Source organism: Quercus lobata, chromosome 5, assembly GCF_001633185.2.
Source record: "Quercus lobata isolate SW786 chromosome 5, ValleyOak3.0 Primary Assembly, whole genome shotgun sequence".
In the NCBI taxonomy this organism is placed as follows: domain Eukaryota; kingdom Viridiplantae; phylum Streptophyta; class Magnoliopsida; order Fagales; family Fagaceae; genus Quercus; species Quercus lobata.
In genome coordinates, this window is record NC_044908.1 from 9,947,316 (window position 1) to 9,969,117 (window position 21,802).

The 21,802-nt window shown below is 34.0% G+C and overlaps 2 protein-coding genes across 5 annotated transcripts; both read left to right on the plus strand.

The window, feature by feature from the left end:
- Positions 1-11,078: 11,078 nt before the first annotated feature.
- Positions 11,079-13,848, plus strand: LOC115991998 (receptor-like protein EIX2). The gene has a single exon (XM_031116029.1). The coding sequence runs from the start codon at positions 11,175-11,177 to the stop codon at positions 13,830-13,832; it is 2,658 nt and encodes an 885-aa protein (XP_030971889.1). The 5' UTR covers positions 11,079-11,174; the 3' UTR covers positions 13,833-13,848.
- On the plus strand, positions 11,684-21,724 carry LOC115992000. Of its 4 annotated transcripts, none has more exons than XM_031116032.1 (5): positions 11,684-11,769; positions 14,024-14,317; positions 15,679-15,773; positions 16,936-17,210; positions 20,471-21,724. In XM_031116032.1, the coding sequence occupies exons 2-5, from the start codon at positions 14,288-14,290 to the stop codon at positions 21,280-21,282; spliced, it is 1,212 nt and encodes a 403-aa protein (XP_030971892.1). In that variant the 5' UTR covers positions 11,684-11,769; positions 14,024-14,287; the 3' UTR covers positions 21,283-21,724. The 4 variants fall into 4 exon arrangements, with proteins under 4 accessions (XP_030971892.1, XP_030971891.1, XP_030971890.1 ...); XM_031116031.1 differs by lacking the exon at positions 11,684-11,769 and adding an exon at positions 13,832-13,924; XM_031116030.1 differs by lacking the exons at positions 11,684-11,769; positions 14,024-14,317 and adding an exon at positions 15,020-15,398.
- The last annotated feature ends 78 nt before the right edge of the window (positions 21,725-21,802 follow it).

Below are 21,802 nucleotides of genomic sequence, written 5' to 3' on the forward strand. Positions count from 1 at the left end.
GAAGACTAGATTCTCTTGTTGAATATGATGTGGAAGCATTGTATAATAGAAGGAAGCTAGAGAGGTTCGTGATGGTTGCCATTTGGTGTATTCAAGAAGACCCATCTCTTAGACCTACAATGAGGAGGGTTACGCAGATGCTTGAGGCCAGGGTATTGTTGAAGTACATATTCCACCATGCCCCTACCCTTATTGTTAGACTAGTTAATCATGTATTTATCAATTCATTAAGGAAGATTTTCAATCACTTTGTAAACCTTACTTCTTGTTTGCAGTCAAATTTGTTTTTATAATAATAATTGTTTTCAATAATTGTTACAATTGCTTTTTTCGAATATATTGCAAATAATTTTTGTGGGCTTGGCAGAAATTGTCCAAGAAATTTATTTTGGTCACATACTTGGTTTAGAGGATCAAAACTGAATGCAACGATGTTAAAAAATTTTAAAAATAATTTTAAAAAAAAATATCAATTATGCTTTTATAGTTTTCTATGCCAAAAATCTATTTTTAAGATGCTTTCCAAAGCACAACCGCCTTGGCAAATAAGGTCATGAAAGATGTCTCCTTTGCGTGATCTCATATGGTTCAAATTTTTAATTGACAAACTGCATCATTCACCATAGAATGATGAGATCCTGATAGTTAGGACCAACCATAGAAAGCATGATTAATTCTAATGATTTTGATTCACCTTAGTGACAATTCCCAAAATTTTCCTGATAGGTAGGACTTCCTACTCTAATATCATGTTAAATTTTGATTCTCCTAAAATTTTAAATTATTGAAAAATAATAAATTTAATCATTTAATCACATAATTTTAACACACTGCAACTATTATTCTTGGCATCATCACCATCACCAAACCGAACCACCACTAGTAGCGTGGAAAAGCTATATTATGTGGCCATTGTTTGTGGGCTACCTAAGAACCTGCTACATGGGAATTCAAGGCCAGCCTTAGACTTGGATTATTCTTAGACCTTTAGACCCTCTCTAACATTTTGAAATCCATCTGCAACTAGAAAATCCAGTAACTCTGAGGATTGAACCTAGAATTTATTTTCTAAGGGTCAGGCCTAGACATATCGATCGAACAATTGACTCAAAATGCGAACTTGAACATCACAGGGGACCATTTGACCAATGACTCACATTCACATATCCCAGTTTTTAAGGAGTTCTATGCTCTCTATTGTTTAAATTTCTTTACTTTCCTAGTCTAGGGTTTCTGAAAGTTGAGGATTTCTTCAATCATGCATTTTTAGGCTTCAATTTACACTTTTAATTCATGGCTCAGGTTCCAAATTGTCTAGGTTGTTTCTAGATGATGTATGTGGGCTGAACTTCATGCATATTGTTTTTCATGCACACCCATAGATGTTCATGCACACTATGTGTTTGCGCTAATAGGTGAAATTCATAATACGCCTAGTTTTTAACCGTTTTTCATAATTATTATCTCATATTTCTAGTTTGACCTAGGATGAACTTTGTATAGGTATCAAGTTTTGATTTTGATTATCATGCATTCCTCATGTACATTAATTTCTGTGAGATCTAATGGTTAAAAATAGTCAACTACTGCATCAGCAAAATTTATTTTAGGGTTTTTTTTTTTCTCACCTTATTTATTATAACCATTGATTTCTCTCTCCTTATTTATTTATTCATGCTGTCAAAATGAGAAAAAATTTTGACGGAAAAAACTTATGTACAGTACCTTTGGTGCTGTTTCTTAAGTTCCTCTCTTAAAATTCAGTCATGTGACTACTTAACTAAAAAATACACTTCTATCCCATGAGAAAAAATCCACATGGTTGAATCTTTAGAGGGGAACCATTGATTTCTCTCTCCTTATTTATTTATTCATACTGTCAAAATGAGAAAAAGTTTTGACGAAAAAAACTTAGGTATAGTACCTTAGATGTTATTTCTTAGATTCTTCTCTTAAAATTTAGCCATGTGACTACTTAACTAAAAAATACACTTTCATCACATGAGAAAAAATTCACATGGTTGAATCTTAAGAGAGGAACCTAAGGAATAGTACCTAAGTACTGTACCTAAGTCTTGGCCTTTTTTAACAATACACGCAGTATGTGTATGCAGTGCATTGTGCATAATTTTTCCATCCTTCTCAAACTTGTAATTGTATGTAGACCTCATCCACTTCAATTTTCAAGTTTCTAATTTTTATTTTACCTTTTTGATTAACTTGCAGTGAAATTTAAAGGCATATTCAACAAATAAAGGGGAAATATATTTTGTCTTGCAATGATAAATTTAAAAGCATTTTCAACAAAATAGAGGGGAAATATATTTTGTCAAGACCAACAAAAGTAGGAGTTGTAGTTTCTTTTATAGCATAATTGTGGAAGGAAATACTACATAAACAGAGTAGCCGAAATATATTGCTCTTGGATTGTGGTTATATTATCCTAATTGTAACATATGGAAATCATCAATAATTTGCTTGCTTATTCATTAACCCACTACCTAGATTTTTGACATCGAAATCAGATCTTTCAAACTCTTGAATGACAACTATTCAATGTTAGAAATAGTAAATCTTCACGAAAAGTTTCAGATGATGGCACCAATACCCCGGCTTGCCTACCCCTTCCTAAGGAGAGAGAAATCAATGGTTGTAATAAAAATACCCTTAAATAAATTTTGCCGATGTGGTAGTCGACTATTTTTAACCATTAGATCTCATAGAAATTGATGGTCTAAAAAATGTGTAACTTCTTTGGAGTTACACCAAGTGTAACTTGAACTCATCTATATATATATATATGATTGGATTCAAGCTAAACGTGGTATAACTTTAAGTAATATTACACCACTTAATATTTTTTAATTGGATGCAAATTTTGACAAATCTACTATGAGATTACATTATATTTGTATATTCTCCATACTTGCAAAATTTCAAGGAGATCAAAGATTAATAGTCATGTCATCAATCAATTGTTTAAATTTAAATTTTTGTAGTTTAAAATAATGTATAAAAGATGAGTTTATGGATTGAGTGGTAAATAACATCCAATTGACACAAAAATTGGCATGAATGTTAAAAACATATAGAACGTATAATTCAACGGTGGAATTTTCAAAATATAAATTTTATAACAAGTTATTAAATCCAACTTCCATATATATATATATAGATATATATAGATAGATAGATAGATATAATCTTTTGAGTGTTCCTTTCATACTAGATTATTTAGAACTGGATGTTGAACTAGTGGCCTAAGAATTAATGATCATATCACAGAGAAGGTTGTCCCTTACATATTGACTGGTGTCAACTGTCAAATATATTATGGCTTCACATCTAGCCAAAATTGCCATATACCACTGTTTGAGAAAATATGAATGGATCTATCACTGTTTGCGAAATATTTAGTAATCTACCATTTTTTTGAAACTCGAATTTGTCATGTAACTCGAGTTTTAGAAACTCAAGTTCTTTGAAAAAATGGCCTTCAAATTTTCTGTGCTATTTTTTATGGAACTCAAGTTCCTGGAACTTGAGTACCATGGAAAACTTGAATTCCCCAAACTTGAGTTTCCAATTAGTAGTAGATCCCTACATATTTCAGAAACAGTGGTAGATTACAAAATATTTTCAAAAATAGTGGTATTTGGCCATTTTGACCCTCCATATCGTCTATGCACAACCAGTTTTGCAACTCCCAACCCTCAAGTATGATGAGAGTCGATTCTATGTTATGACAATACAATATTCTTCCAAAACACTGTTAAAAAACCCAGTCACAGTTATAACGGCTAGAAAAGTCTTGAACCGCTTATTAGGCCTACTTTAAAAAGCACGCAAACTTCATTAAGAGTGTCGTACCCGTTTCATATTAGTGATGTACCGGCTATGTTATGTTATAATTTTTCAGAAATTACTCATGTCGTTGTGTCATACTTGTACTAATGTCCATGTCCGTACTTCCTATGGCTTACTTATGTTTCACTCTCAGATTTAGTGTTAACTCAGCGATGCTGCTTTCCTACAATTTGCCGCTGCAACAAAAACATCAATTTGCTCAGAGCATGCTTGGTTGGACTACTTAAGATTGAAAAAAATCAAAGGAAGACGCGTACATAATTCGACTTTGAAAAGTAGTTTCCCATGTAATATGACATTATTTATGTCTACGGGCTCCAGATTGGTTACCATGCATGAGTCCAATATGTGAGATTATTCATGCCAATTAAACGTGTCTAACCCATTCGTTAATTGCCATGCATGCGAGTCCAATATATGATGACATTATTCATGCCTACGGGCTCCAGATATTCTGTCAAGACCTATTAAATTTATATCCAAGGTTCTAGAGTTCTAATAACGCTAGTTTGAACAGAGGTAATATTATATGTATCGGTTACATATGGTAAGTATTCTTAGTCTGAATATCCTTAATTAACCTGTTTTGTTTTATATTATATATTATTAGGGCAAATTACAACATACTTACTTGTGGTTTAACCGAAATTTAAGTTGTTTACTTGTAATTTGAAATTTGATAATTTACCCTCCTGAGGTTAGTTTAGTTAGATTTCCTTAACCTTACTCTGTTAAAAACATGACTGTATATGTAATTTTACTTCATTTTTATGTTTCTCTCCTCCAAAAACACAAAAACCATAAAAATACAAGATCAAATCAGATAAAAAAGAATCCAGTTGTAGTGTTAAACACTTGTATCATGAGATTTTAAACCGCAGGTAGACAACTTAAATTTCGACCAAACCATAGGTGGGTAAAATGTCAAATTTTCAAATCACAGGTAGACAACTTAAATTTTGGCCAAATCACAAGTGGGTATGTTATAATTTGCTCTATTATTTAACTGTTTCTCGTAAACTAACCACTAATATATAAGTTTTAGTCCACCAAAGTTGTGGACTACACAATTCATTGGTTCTCAGGGACATGGATTTTCATATGTAGAGTAGCTTAATCCATGACCTCTATAGCTAAAACCTGACCAACTAGATATGTTTTGAGTGTGAGAATGAATAAACTAGTGATTTGGAAAACTTTTATGGTGCCAGCTTCCGTTATCTTTTACGTTTGGTTTATATATGTGTCAATGTGTGGATCATTAATTAGTCGGTGTTTTTTAATACAATAAAATGAAGAGTACTAATATAAAAGGAAGACTTGGATTAAATCAAAAGGAAGGCTTGCATATAGTGGGAAATTATTGTGTACTCCCGGAGTACCATTAATACGTACTCCCTCATCTCACATGAATGGTGGGTCTCACTAATTAAATTCATGATAGGACCCACCATTCATGTGAGAAGAGGGAGTACGCATTTATGATACTCCGGGAGTACCTAATAATTTTCTGCATATAGTATATACTTGACTTAAAAACTTAGTAATTCTCTTGTCATATATAGGCTATTGATTAATCCAATATCAAATTATAATCATGGCTTTTGCTTATCCCCAGCCTTTTTTGTTGTCTTACTAATTCTGCTACCAAATTGCTCAAAATAATGGTAATGTTACCGTCGGCAACGCAACTCTACAACTGAGACAACAGCACTTCTTGGCCATCTCTTTCTGGTGATTTTGCCTTCGGATTTCGCTCTCTCAAACAGAAAGATCTCTTCCTTTGTTTTTTAGACTAGATAATGCTGCACCCAGGGGATCAAAAGTAATGGACCCAACTGCTGACCCTGGGCTAGTACTTAAAATACCATTGTTGGTACCTATGGTGCTATGAGCAGCTTCAAATTCAAATTATATCATATCAAAACACTAAAATTATGTAATTTATTCAAACATTAAAATACTAATATTAGCTAAGGGTAGAAGAACATAAAGAAAGATAATATCACAAAACATTAAATTAAACAATTAAAAATAATATTATTAAATGTTGTCATTTATATAATTTTTGATATATTTGAATTTAGAATAGGTATTCTTGACTTAAACTTGTCTTTTCCCATTTTTAAATAAATCTATTGAAATGGACCGAATGGAACGAAATGCTATACTAATGAGGATCAATAAGAACGTAGCAACAATAAATATTACGTTCTTTTTGAGCTATATCACCAGCCACAACATCATTTTCTTTATTGATTTATTTCTCTAATTTTATTTATAATATTAAATATATTAACCAATTGACTTTACACATCATCTTTTACAATTTTTTTTTTCCTAATAATATCTTAGACAGTTTAAATTTTCATATGCTTTGCCTTTACACATTCATCTACTTTAATTTAGAAGGAGTACTCCTTCCACACTTTTCTTTTTCTTTATTACTCTTTCATCAATTAATTGCCTCTCCCTAATATCTTAGACAATTTTATCCTCAATTGGTCATCAAATTCAAATTATATCTTTTCAAAACACTAAAATTGTGCAATTCACCCAAAAACTAAAATAATAATATCAGCTAAATGAGGGGAGGGGGGATAAAGAAAGATAATACTACAAATCATTAAATTAAACAATTAAAAATAATAATATCACTTTTTTTTTAATTTGTATTTTTTAATAAATTTGGATTTAGAATAGGTATTCTCACTTTCTCAACCTAAACTTGTATTTTCTCATTCTTAGGTAAATGCATCGAAATTAACCGAATTGGACTTAAGTTGACTGAAATACTATGTTGATGTGGCTCAACAGAATGAAACCTAAATCAAATAAAGAGTGAAACTCATTGAATTGGTGAGTAAGAAATTATGCTTTCAATTTTCCATGCCAAAAACCTCTTCTTATGATGTTTTCCAAATTAAAGCACAAATGCATTGGCAAAAGAAAGCACAAATGATGTTTCCTTTTGTGTGATCCCATGTAGTTCAAACCTTAGCTAACTGACGAACTGCATTATTCACCATGGAATGGTGATCTTGATGGCTAGGACCAACCCCACAAAATGTGACTGAGATTTCAAATCTATGTTGACTTCAACCCTTTGTCTGCCATGAGTTTTTCAAAATGGTTTTTTGGGGAATTGTTGAGACTTATTTGGGAATTTTTAGGAACTGTCAACACCTGTTTTCAAGTTGAATTTACTAGATTGTGTTAAGGTATGTATATATGTGTTCTTTATTCATAAAGTTAAGTTAAATTAATTAACCAAAATTGATATGGTTTTGTTAGATCCTATAGATTTATAAAATTTGGATTTTTGGGCTCAAACTAGTGGAATTAGAACCTTGGATATAATTTTAGCATGTCTTTGACAGAATCTTTGGAGCCCACAGAATAGGATAAAAATTCATTTCAAATTTTTCTTAGTAGGTATTATTATGTGTGGTTTGCTATAGGTTTTAATGATCTTGGTGATGAATTAACATAGGTTTGGTTTTCGTTTGAGTCATTGATGAACCCAATTGTATGCTCATTGTAGATAAATTTTCCATATTTTCAAAGTGTCCTTAATTCGTTAAAATCCTTTTTTGCGTATTGTATTGTGGATGCTTATGAACATTTTAATCTAATATTACTTTCCTATAATTCTTGAGCTATTGCATTTGCAAAACTAAACCGATTATGCTTGTATCTACGCTTGATTAAATTCTTTGTCATGAAATACTTTCAATGATCCTATCAATGGTGGCAATATGTGGGCCATGATCTGGATATTATGTAATTAGTGATGTGGAGATTGAAGTATTGTGAAGGTGGATGTTGTGATTTCAGCCTAAAAATAATAATAATTATTATTATTATTATATTTCAGCAACCCTAGCTAGCCATGGGAGCAACGCGTAAACGTGTCCTTTTCCACAACGACAATACACAAGACATGGCATAATGTATTTGCAATATTTTTTATATTCTTTACTACATGTATAAATTGAACAATCATTTCTGTATACTATACGCATCTATTACATTCTCTTAGTTGTGCCTAAATTTTTAGGTTAAAACCTAAATGAGATAATTTGGAAAATAATATTAATTTGATAATAATTATTTTCCAAATCACCAAACCTAACAGTTGCAAGAAGAGTGGAATCTGGAAAGCCTTGGACTTGGATCCAAGTCCAAGGCTTTCCAGATTCCACTCTTAGACCTTTAGACCTTTAGACCCTTCTCTAACGTTTTCAAATCCATTCTTCTGCAACTAGAAAATTCAGTACCTCTGAGGATTATCCCTAGAAAAAATTTTCTCGGGTCACGGCTAAATAGCCCAATCGAACAATTGAGTCAAAATGTTGATTTTGAACATCAAAGAGGACCATTTGACCAATGACTCACATATCCCATTTTTTAAGGAATTCGTTGCCCTACATTGTTTGAATTTCTGCACTTTCCTAGTCTAGGGTTTCAAAAACTTAGGAATTTCTTTAATCATGCATTTTTAAGCTTCAAAATTTTACTCTTTTAATTCATGCATTTTCCAAATTGTATCTTGGTTGTTTCTAGATGATGTATCTGTTCCAGTTGGGTCCACTGTACTCCATTTTGTCCACTTCAGTCCATTCACTCCATTTTGGTCCACTTCAGTCCTTTCCGTCCAATTCGGTCTAGTGTGATCGAATTTGGTCTATTTCAATTCATTTCGGTCCATTTTGGTACACTTTGGTCCATTTCAGTCCACTTCGTTCTATTGCGGTCCATATTGGTCTATTTTAGTCCAGTTCAGTCCATTTCAGCCCACTTTGGTCTATTCAATCCACTTCGGTCCACTTTGGTTCATTCAGTACAGTCGGTCCACTTTACTCCATCTCGGTCCATTTCAATCCATTCAAAGTTCTTTCCTTAATTTTTTTTACCTTTTTTGTCTTTGCAATGTTGTCATTATAAGTTCTAAGCCATTGTAACAGAAACTTGATTCCTTTCCTGCGGGCTGAGAAATATAGTTCCTTCATATAATCTTGCATTCATCGTCTCTGGTCTAAGAACGTTAAAATGTACACAACCTGATAGACCTCTTCAGTGGTGCCATGTCCAAGTTGTCTTGAGCAATTAAGCTGTTGGAGCTGAATGTATAAACATGTTAAAAATTAAGAATTCCATTCTCAAAAGTAAATAATCTCTACTTGTCTCTAGTTTTGGAAGATCTTGAGGATTCAAATTACACGCTGTAAGGACATGAAGGACAAATGGACAATGGAGGGTTTGGAATGTTGATACAGGTGTGGCAACAATAGCAATAATTGGCTGGTTAGGAATGTCAATGTTATTGAATAGTTGGAGTTTTACTCATTTTAGCATCCATGGGCACTGCCACAGTTTGAAGTGCCCAAATTTGGTTGAGGGTAGAAGTCAAAAAGTCTGATAATGATACTTATGAAAAAATCTAGAAGTTGGACGTTTGACATGGTCTTACATGAAAATTATGCCACACGGTGGAAAATGCATAATGGAAATTTATGCCGCAGTGGGGGAAGTGAATTGTTAACCAAAAGAAGTAAAAAAGTCTGATAACATTGATACTAATGAAGAAATCTAAGCGGCTATGTGAAAAATGATCATCAAGTGGAATATAAAAGTCCATTGTTCTACTATGAGTGTTCAATTTTATGTTCCACCAGCTATATTATATTATGTCTAATTTTCTTTGTCATCATAAACTTGATTACTTTATTAGGAAAAAAATGGCATATAGCAAATTACAATTGGTGACAGATAAAATGTAATAGGGGATTTTTATTCCGTCCAATGAACCTAGCACATCTCATCACTTGTGTGTGGTGAGCATTGATTTATGAGGGTTTGGCTTAAAGCCCATATTATCACTAATGAAATCATGTCATATGAGATTTTAATCAATCATGAGCCCTGTGTTCCAGACAAATGTCCTCTAAATGAATTTCCGGATGTGTATTTTTTGTATACTCTATTTTCTGATCTAATTCTAGCGACGCTCATTCCTTAATTACTGTATCAAAAGCAATGAAATGGAAAATAGTTCACCAAAAAACCAACCTTTAGCATGGAAAATTTGATCCAAATATTGACTCCATCAGAGCATAAGTACTTGGACAAACTGATTTTTCAAAAACTGACTAGAAATACATAGGTCAATATAGACAAGGATCAGCCCTTCTAGGATGGTCATGCAAAATGATATTGGAAACATTTCAGTATGGACTTAAATAAGAATAAAGCTTATAGCATAAAACATCCCAACTAAAACGCATATGCTTGTTAGCACTTAATAGGATCTCTACATGCCTCTAGTTTTGCAAGATCTCGAGGATCCAAATTACACGCTGTAAGGACATAAAGGACAATGGAGGGATTGGAAGACAAGGGGAATTCTCTGCGCGTGCATGGGGGATGGAATCCCCGAAGCAATGGTGTTGCCGGTGTTGTTGTCATGCCAATACAGGTGTGGCAACAATAGCAGTAATTGGCTGGTCTGGAATATTATGGTTATTGAATAGTTGAGGTTCCACTCATTGTAGCATCCATGGGCACTGCTACAGTTTGAAGTGCCCAAATTTGGCTGATGAGTAGATCTAAATTGCTGGGATTAGGAAACCACGAGCACAAAAATTACTCTTTCCAATGAATATCCAATGTCTAAATTTAAATAGATCTTACTGTTTATATCCACTAGTAGAATATTGGGCAAAGGGATCAACCTTTAAAAAGTAACCATTCCGCAATCATGTCATTTAATGCTGTACTTAAATAAGAATTTACTTTTGTGCAAACAGAGTTGCATAAACAGAGTTCCATACATGAGATTTTATTTTTCTGCAATATAGGAGTAACAAAAACGAAAGAAAGGGACAAAATGCCGAAGGTTAGACCAAAGACATATACGATGTGCTCATTGGATAAAAACCCTTTCCTGATGACTTTGCAAAACAAGTCACCGAACCAAAAAAAAAGGTAAATAGGTCAAAGTCTTTATGACTTTGATACACAATAAACAATTATTTCTACGCGTTAAAGTGAAAGACGGTATTGATCTTTTGGCGTTTGGCTTAAGTCAACAAGTCAAAGTCTTCATTGAAAAAATTATCTTGATAAGATAATGATTGTTTCGAAGAATCACTATAATTTTTTCAACAAGTCAAAGTCTCATCAGTATATATTATCATACCCAGTAGATTCATCAGTATATATTGTCACGAGCTAGTAGTCTCCAATTGCATCACCTCCACTACTCACACTCAGCTTCTCTTCCTTCGTTTTTGTTTTTCTTTGTCATGGGTGCCTCTTTTGCAACTCATGTGCTTTTCTTACTATGGTTCTTTGCTGCTACCTTCAGTTTAAGCTTCCTCAAAACAATGTCAAATGAGGTCTCTTGCAATGAAAAAGACAAACAAGCACTTCTTAGCCTCAAACGAGGCCTCACTGATCCTTTCAACTTACTCTCATCATGGTCTAGCCAAGAAGATTGCTGTAGATGGGATGGTGTTCATTGTGATAACAAAACCAGTCGAGTCACAGAGCTACACCTAGCGTATACCGGGATAGGGGGTGAAATTAGTCGCTCATTGCTTGAATTAGAGTTTTTGAATTACTTGGACTTGAGTTTCAATGACTTTAATCGTACTCCTATTCCAACTTTCCTTGGCTCAATGGGTAATCTCACACATATTGACCTCTCAGACGCCAACTTCTCTGGAATCATTCCTCATCAGCTTGGGAACCTTTCAAGCCTTTGCTATCTGTATCTTGGATCTAATTTTGATCTCTATGCAGATAATCTTTATTGGATGTCTGGTCTCTTTTCCATTCAATACATTGACCTAAGCTCAGTTGACCTTCACAAAGAAACTGATTGGCTTCAAATAATGAGTAAGTTCTCCTCTCTTTCTGAGCTATACTTGTCCAATTGTAAGCTTGATAGTTTGAATCCATCTCTTGGATTTGTCAATTTCACATCTCTTCAAGTACTTTATCTTTCTGGAAATCATTTCAATCATGAGATACCTAATTGGTTCTCTAATCTTAGTTCAAGTCTCTTAAAGCTTTACTTGGACGATAGTTCTTTGAAAGGCAAGATACCGCCCAGCATTTTCAATTTAGAGGAATTGGAATATCTATCCTTGTATCCCAATCATCTAATTGGAAAAATTCCAGAGTCATTAGGCCAGCTTAAGCATCTAACATATCTCGATCTCTCTTTTAATTCTTTAAATGGTCCTATCCCTGTATCTGTTGGGAATTTATCTCATATGAGAACATTATCCCTCAACCAAAATCAGCTGAATGGCACCATTCCAAAGAGTCTTGGGCTTCTCTCAAATCTAGAGGAGTTATATATCCAAAATAATTTCTTAACAGGAACTATAGAGGAAGGGCATTTCAAAAAACTATCAAAACTAAAGGATCTCTCCATGTCTCAACCACAATTGTTCTTTAATGTCAATTCCAATTGGGTTCCCCCCTTTCAACTTGAGTATGTCTCCATGAGCTCAATCAAGATAGGTCCTAATTTTCCTTCATGGCTACAATCACAAAAATCCCTCGGGTTTTTGGATATGTCAATGTCAGGAATTTCAAGCAAGGCTCCGAGTTGGTTTTGGAATTGGACTTCAAATGTTGAAGCTATCGATCTATCTGACAACCACATAGAAGGGGATTTGTCGAATATTTTGCTGAATTCTACTGTTATAAATCTAAGATCTAATCACTTCAAGGGTCGCTTTCCATTATTGTCTGAAAATGTCAAAGTGCTCAATATAGCTAACAACTCATATTCTGGACCCATTTCCACTTTCTTATGCCAAAAGGTAATTAGAAAGAATAAATTAGTGGTCTTAGATGCATCAAACAATCTATTGTCAGGAGAACTTTCTCATTGTTGGAGGTATTGGCAGTCTTTGATCCATTTAAACTTAGGGAGTAATAGTCTAGCAGGTAGAATTCCCTACTCCATGGGGGTTTTAGTTAATCTCCAATCATTGCGTTTACAAAACAATAGCATCTCTGGAGATATTCCTTCATCATTCAAAAATTGCTCAAATTTTGGGCTCATTGATATAGGTAATAATCATTTGACAGGGATCATACCACCTTGGATTGGAGAAATGACAAATCTGTTAGTTCTTCGTCTAAGATCAAATGAATTTAAAGGTCGTATACCTCCACAAATATGCCAACTTTCTTCTCTTAGAGTATTGGATCTTGCTGATAATAGTCTATCTAGTGTCATACCAAATTGCTTGAAAAATATTAGTGCCATGGCACTACCAGAACTCAATATTCAAGTTTTTCCTTTTGAACCTTTAAAATATATGTATGGTTATGTATCCTACATTGAGAATCTTAAGTTGGTTCCCAAAGGTAAGGAATTGGAATATGCAAGGAATCTAGAATTTGTTAAGATCATAGATCTTTCAAATAACAACTTGTCTGGATCAATCCCTGTTGAAATTTGTGTTCTTTTTGAATTACGTTTTTTGAATTTGTCTCGAAATCATTTGATGGGAAAGATACCAAACAAAATTGGGAGTATGAAAGAGTTGGAGTCAATTGATCTTTCAAGAAATCATCTATCGGGAAAAATTCCACCAAGCATGTCTAATTTGACATTTCTTAGTTACTTGGATTTGTCTTACAACAACTTATCTGGTAGAATTCCTTCAAGCACCCAACTTCAATCTTTTGATGCACTCAGCTATGTTGGCAATCCTCAACTATGTGGTGATCCTCTTCCAAAAAATTGCACAATAGAGGAAGAATCTTTGAAGAGATCACCAACTGGCAGTGCTGAAGATGACTCTATAAATTCCAGCTTCTATCTAGGTATGGGAGTTGGATTTGCAGCTGGCTTTTGGGCAATTTGTGGAGCTCTCTTCTTCAATAGGACTTGGAGGCATTCTTGTTTCAAATTTTCTGATGACATAAGAGATTAGATTTATGTGAATACAGTGATAAAGTTGAATTGGTTATTGAAAAGCTAAGAGTCTGCCTTAGTAAGTGAAAGGTATCATTATCTAGCTAAAAGGTACTGTTTCAAGTAATATATTCTTAATATTGTTTTGCTCATATTAATGTGTAGTAGCCTACTTTAAATATATGATTTAATTCTTTGTTTATACTTCAGGAGGTGGCACGGGTTCATGCTCTTCAAAAGGCCAAAAAGAATCATTTGCAAAAGATATTTTCTTGATCTTATTTTATCCTGGATGTATCGTAAACATACATGAACAAAATGCTACGGATTATGATTCTTGAATATGATGTGTAAGAACTATTTATCTATATAGTGATACTAGTCATTTAATGAAGAATTATTTCACCATTAGCGTAAATTCAGAGTTCACGTCATTGAAAATAGTGCTTCCTGTACTCATTGATTCATTTCACAATGGCTTTTCCATTCCACAAATTCCAAGAGGTCTCTCTCTCTCTCTCTCTCTCTCTCTCCAGTTTTAGTTTTACGGTTTTACTGAAAATACTGATCTCCATTTCTCAATAGCAAAAATGGGTTTTCCATTATGGAACCATTACAATATTTGTCATGACTATTAAAACCTTCTTTCATTTAGGCCTTTGTTTTGTTTTTTATCTGTGTTTTTGTATGACCCATTTGCTCTTTTGTGAATGATATTCGCAGGCTATGAAAAATCTTGCAAAAGCCCACTTTTGCTAGGGATTCATGCTTAAAGGGCCAACTAAGGCCACCATATTATTGAAGGCAATGATGGGCCTTTTATTTATTTTTTAAATAATCAACAGGGAAAACCTATTAGAACGGATCACTTGCTAACAAAAATCAAGAGTAAACTGTATAAATGGTAAGATTATCTATTCAGGAAAATAAGAAGGTAAGATTATCTCTTATCCTTTTTATTTTTAGACTAAAATGTTATTTTTATTCATAAAATTTATCAAAAAATTATTTTTTATCCTTAAATTTTTAAAAATTCATTTGTCATCTCTAAAATATTTTTAAATATTTTAATTTTTGTCTTTAAATTTTAGAAAAGATTATTTTTCATCATTAAAATATTGAAAAAAATTTATTTTTGTCCTTATTTTGTTTTAGGAACTATTAAATAAAACTCTTTATAATGTAGAGATGAAAATAATATTTTGATAAAGTTTAAGTATCAAAATAATATTTTATTCTTTTTTTTAAGTATTTTTAAAATTATTACGGCGAATTAATTTCGACCTAACAAACCAAGGCACAGACCACAGACAAGTTTTTGGCCAGGTCATTGAAATGTGAAACAAAGAAATAAATTGAGAGGTCAAAGATATAGTCGACGTTACAACTCTAAAGTCGACACAATAGACGTTCTCAGTAACACCAAGGCACAGGCACGCCACCATAAAGGGTCGTTACGGAAAACGCACACTCTTCGTTCACCTTGCAGTCCATTTCGGAGTTCAGCTCACTGAACCAAAAAGATTGCTTTTTGGACTCACTGATTCATTTCACAATGGCTTTTCTATTCAACAAATTCCAAGAGGTCTCTCTCTCTTTGTGGTTTTAGTTTTACACTTCTACTGAAAATACTGTTCTCCATTTCTCACTAGTAAAAATGGGTTTTCACTTTTCCATTAAGTTCTACTCGATTGAACTCAATCTATGACTGTTATTGAACTAATCTGATTTGGGTTTTTGTTCTTAGTGCAAACCCAGATCAGTATTAGTCATATTAAAACTTTGTTTCATTTATGCCTTTGTTTTCTTCTTTTATGGTGTTTTTTGAATGACCCTTTTGCTCTTTTGTAAATGGGTATTTACAGGCTGTGAAAACTCTTGCAAAAAGTCCCACTTTTGCTAGGGATCCAAGACAGTTACAATTTGAAGCAGACATAAATAGATTGTTTCTATATACCAGGTCAGTTGTGACTGAATTTGTTATTTGAATTATCTCTCATATATTACCTTTAAACATGAACTGTATGTGTCTACTGGCTAGTTTCAGTAATGCTTTTGTTTGTGTTAATGTGCTGTACCTGAAATAACATTTCCTCCTCCCATAAAATGGGATTAAGGGTAAGTTTTTGGATTCAAAACTTGCTGGGTGTGTAACTTACCAATATTTTTAAAAAAAGGGAGTAGATACTTAGATTCCAACCCTATCAATTGGTATAATTGTGTCAGATCTAATTGTCCTTGCAGTGCCTTTAATCATTAGATGATGAACTCTTTCTCTGCATTTTATTTTTAGTTGTCCATGAAATCTCATTTTGCTTTAGTTGCTACTATAGCTATATTAATTTTCTTTTCTTTTCACCAAATATCCATTTCATATTCAACGTATAGCAATGGTCAGGTATGAACAATAACAAACTTCCTTGCCCAACACGTTGCTTAACAAAGAATGTTCAGTCTTGTAGAAATCTTAAAGATATTCCCTTCATCCATAGGCATATGGCAATCACACAGAACCCTTGGGGCCCTCAATCATTTCATGTATGTTGATATAATTTTTTGAGAATCATACTCTTTAAGAGAAGGAAAGATAGGGATGCAGTGCTAGCTATTGATCATGTAGATATTATCATTTAGGTTGTTTTCTCACTGAGACATTCCTTATGTTTTCCCTTTTCTGCATCCACAAAACATAAGAAAAAGGAAAAATATGGGCGTTGTGCTGGCTATTGACCATGTAGAGATTAAGAATTTCATTGTTTACATTTAGGTTGTTCTCTCACTGATTGTGACATATCCCTTGCGAATCAAAATATTTATTACTTCTTGACATAACTTGATCTTAATGTTTGCCTCACTTCGATCCAAGTTTTAGCTTCTTAGATCTTGTGCATCAATGTCAAGTACTTCAACAAAAGATAAATTTCTTTTAACTTTTTGATTGATTAAGCCAAAGTGAACATTTAAATAATGTCTATTGCATTTTGTGTAGATGCTATTTTGTTTGTTCCCTACTTTACCACTTTGCTACATGTGAATTTATGCTTCCTTTTTCACTCAGTGTTCAACTTCATTGGGTGTCCTTTAATCTCAAATTTTTTCTCATGAAAGACTTAAACATCCAGCTACAACCGTTTGGGAAGGGATGCTGAGGAGGCAGATGCAGAGGAGATCATTGAAATGGCTAGTAAAGCCTCTCTTGCTGATCAACAGAAGCTAGTCCAAGAAAACATCCATGCTCAGATTAAAAGTTTCTCCATGTCTATGGATGAAATTCTTCTTCCTGATTCTAAAAGGATAGGTGAGGCACACGAATTGCTTCCACAACCAACAGCTGCTCCTCGTCGGAGTGGCCTTGGTTTTGCTGTTGGCAGGCATGACCAACCTACTGACCGTCCTGGTAAGATTCTGTTTGCAATGCAAAAAGCTTTTCCAATGTTGCATTATGTGCTTGAAATTGCATGATTGTAGCTTGAGATGTTCAAATCTTTGAGTTTTCTGATGACTTATCCTTTATATGTTTGTGGTAGTGGGATTATCTTGATTTTTCTTTTTTGGATAAGTAACGATAAATTTTATTAAAAAAACACAAACCAAATACAGCGGGGTGTACTCAGTGTGATTATCTTGTTCGAAGCAGTGATATTTGGATTTGTTCCGTCAATTACCTTAACTTCTTTACTAGTTTCTTTAAGCAAATGTAGTTATTTAATAAGTTTAAAGTTATTCATGTAGAGTTCAAGTCAACACCCATTCATTTTAAAAAATGAAGTATTGGGCAGCAACATGGAGGAAACAGGGTGGTGGCCTTGGGGGTAGGGGAGGTGAGGGGAAGATGCCTTGAAGTTGATTGGATGGCATCTTCAAGGAGTATTGAATCACTATTTCCTGAGTACTGATTGGGAGTCTGTTGGTGTATCTAATGCTCTATCCATTATCTCTAGCTTCTATAAGGTCTTTTTCTTTTGGTAAGTTACACATGCATCTAGTGGGTCTTGAACCCCTGACCTCACCCTCCATCTAGCACTTGCAAGGGGAGGAGGTGCTAGTTGAGCTAGAGTTGATTGGCAAAAGTCAATTGGTAGAACTTTTGTACTTCTATAAGGTCTTTCTTGAAATCATGTTTTTTTTTTTTTGTTTTTGATGTGAGTCATTGGTAGTTCTTGATATTATATTTTTGGAATGATGATATGCTCTATTTGCTAGATTTCTTTTTCAATGTTGCTACGAGCATTCTCCTCCTCTTTTAAGAACAAGGTGGCAGGAGAGGTTGAGGGATCATGACCCACTCAGATGTGGAACTTACCAATAAAAACAAAAAGATCTCTTGCAAGCTTGCATGCTGTTAAAACCTTCTAGAATATCTCTTGGCTCCATTTCATTGAAGTTAAAACTCTATGTAAGAGTATTAGTTCCTTGCTTTGTTTGCATTATTACAGCAAAACAAGTAATCTCAACCAGTTTGTAACCTCAATTGGGAATTTGTATATAGGTGCTTTCAATGGGTTAGGTTTGGGAGGATTAATAGATCTAGGGTATAGAGTTGTAGAAGAAAAGGTGAAGACTCAAACTTGGTTTGATGAGTTTTTTATGGTGATTTAATAGAGAAAATGTGTTGGGTGTTATGGCGTTGATAGGCAAGAGGAAGGGCTTTACTTAGGGTTTGGGATATAACGAAGAAAGAAAAGAGAGAAATTTATGATATGGCCTGTATGAGTATGAACAGTACCATAAGAAAGAGAAGAAAAGAGAGAACGAAGAGAGAGAAAGTAAACAATAAGGCCAAGATGTAAAATACTAACTTGGACTCAAAGAAAATAAAACCTAAGATAGTTATGATCTCCTAGAAAATTCTAGATAAAAATAAAAAATACCTAAATTCACAGGATTCCAGAGATTACACTTCTGCCCCTAATTACAAAATTGACCAGAACTTGTTGAATAAAAACCCAAATAAAAACCGTTTCAATCATAGGACACATATAACTAGACCTTTAAAACACTATGACTTTTACTTCGATTGGACTTGACACATGGCCTCATAAAATAAATCTTGAACAGTCAAACTTGTGAAGTGATAACAACTTAATCTTCCATGGCAGCATCAAGAATGTAACATTATTTACATTGAAACTTGTAAACCAAAGTGATTAATAGAGTTTGTATTAAGTTCTCAGTTTTGATAGATATTCTTCAGGGCCTTGATTGGAAATTGTTGGATGGGAGGTAAAACATCTAGCATTCAAGATTCATTTTATTCAAGAAATTGCTAGATCATGTTCAACTCTCAATTTAATATTTGGATGCTGTGTTGCTGGCTTACAAATGCCTGGACATGTGTTAGATGATAAAAGAAAAATTACTAGCAAAAATCCAGGTAGGGAAAAAAAAAGGGTAGATATCTCTTGAAGTACAAAAGCCACTTAAGTCCTCCTGTTCAATCTCCTTATGTGGCAAGAGCTAATTGATGTTGTTTTTAATATATGAATAATGTCTCAAACTTTTGTCTGTTGCGGACCATATTTCCCGTTACTGCCATATAAACCCTTGCCACATCAGAGGTTGGATGAGAGGGCTTCAACCTCAGTACCAGTTCCACTATACACAGATGTCAAGTATGTTTGATTGTTACGGAACTCGTTACATCTGAGCATATAAGCAGTATCCCATATCATATTCTGTGTACTGGAATCAAATTCAAAGTAATTCTGTACCCAGATTTGACTGCTAGACAATCAGATTTGTTTAATGTATTTGTGTGTTTACTCTCACACACATGTACGCATTTTGAGTTTGGATAACTTTGGTGTTATAGGGAAACATCTGAAGCATGAAATCTGTATCGTTATCATCTGCTGAGTTGCTTGTCCTGCAATTGAGAAAGACCATAGGTTTCCCTTGGTGGTAACATTTCTGTGTCTTGTCTGCTTCACTTGGCACGGAAAACAAAAAAGTTAAGAAATAGTTTGATATGCATGATTATGCATCACCTCTATCTTCTTCATTTTTCTTAACATTTCAGTCGTCTTATTCTGACAGTTTCATTTGATTTTTTCTTATTGACCTTGCTGGCTTCAATAATACTTGAACTGCTTGTATTTTATCAGTTATTGTTTCATGGTTAGCTTTTGTAAAGTTGTCTAATAATCAACTGTTTTTACACATGCTGCTATTAACATGGTCAAGCAATGCCATGTTTGGCCAAGATGTTTAGAATTTTCATGACATTAGAATGCAATTTATGGAATTATAACTTTAATATTTATATAAAATAAAATAAAATTTTAATTTTAAGATAAAACTACTGAATTTGGGAAGAGAATAAAAGAGAAATGATTATGTGTCTCACATATAATAGATAATATGATTTTAGATAGAATAAAATGGTGGAAAGGAATACATGTAACTGACTTAACTAACAGGATCCATGCCTAACTCCAAAAAATTGGGACTAAGGCTTGGTTGTTGTTGTATATATTGTTTTGACTGTTACTGCATTATTTGGTTTTCTGTACCTATATATATTTAGGTACAGAAGAAGTCTCAATTAATTATAACAAAGTTTTCACTGTTTGGTTCTGATTTCTTAAGAGGTTGTGTCTGTCGTGTGTGTTATAGTTTCCCGTATAACTACTAATTACTAATGATTTTTCAGCACAGTTGTACCTGAAACAAGGCCATTAAAACGTACTGAACTCTCTGAAAGACTAAAGGACCTCATTGGTTACAAGCTCGATACCAAACCATCTCAAATACCCCATAAGGAAGCTGGCCAAGGTTTATATTTAGATGGTGAAGCTGATGTTGGTACTGCGATAGCCTTCTACCCTGGGGTAATATACTCTCCAGCTTACTATCGTTACATTCCTGGATACCCAAGAGTCGATGCACATAACACATATCTGATCACAAGGTATGATGGAACTGTCATCAATGCCCAACCATGGGGTTTAGGGGGTGAAACCCGGGAAGTTTGGAATGGCCTCAGCTTGGCAGAATTTAAGCCTGATACGCAGGGTGTTGATAAAGGTTCAGACCGATTCTGGAAGATGCTCAATACTCCTTTAGTAGGTACACAAGCGGGATTGAGTTCAGATGTATTGGAGCGGAGAAACCCATTAGCTTTTGCTCATTTTGCTAACCACCCAGCAAAGGGTATGGTTCCAAACGTCATGATTTGCCCTTATGATTTCCCATTGACTGAGAAGGATATGAGAGCCTATATTCCCAATGTGTTGTTTGGAAAAGCTGAAGAAGTGAAGATGAAAAGACTTGGCAGCTTTTGGTTCAAATTTGGGGGTTCAGGAAATGGTGGGCCCGATGTTCCTGTTCTGAAGACTCTTGTTCTGGTGGCTACTAGGGCACTTCATGATGAAGAAATTCTGTTAAACTACAGGCTGAGCAACTCAAAGCGATGGCCAGCGTGGTATACTCCAGTTGATGAAGAGGAGGACCGAAGGAGATGGAGCTAAGTGAAGGTTAGCTAGCCATAATTGCATAACGTACCTTCTTACCCTGTTGTAGTTTTTCCTTGTTTCTTAGCTAGCAATCATATTTTTCATTCAACTGTTTTGAAGCTGCAATTACCAACCTTGGTAAATTTCAGAGTTAATAGCATCTATATGAAGATCATGCTATTCTGTGCTCAAGTTTTCTTTACATTCATAGAGTTCGGGATAGCATACTATATGCTTGAGTTCTCTTCATATACAGAGTTTGGAGTAGCAACTGTTCCAAGGGATTGGTTGTTGTTACTTTCCTTTTGCAATTATTTGTCTTAAGAAATAATAAAATGGAAGGTATCACTAAACAAATGAGGTATTCAGACATTTGCTATGATTTTGTTTCACTGAAATCACATGAACAATAATGCACCATTCAAATGCAACATATTTGAACTGCATTCAAAGGATTTGAATTTGGGTCTCTGTTATCCTCAATTAAGTAGTCATGATTATCAATCTACAATGCCAAGGGAATTGCATGTTGTTC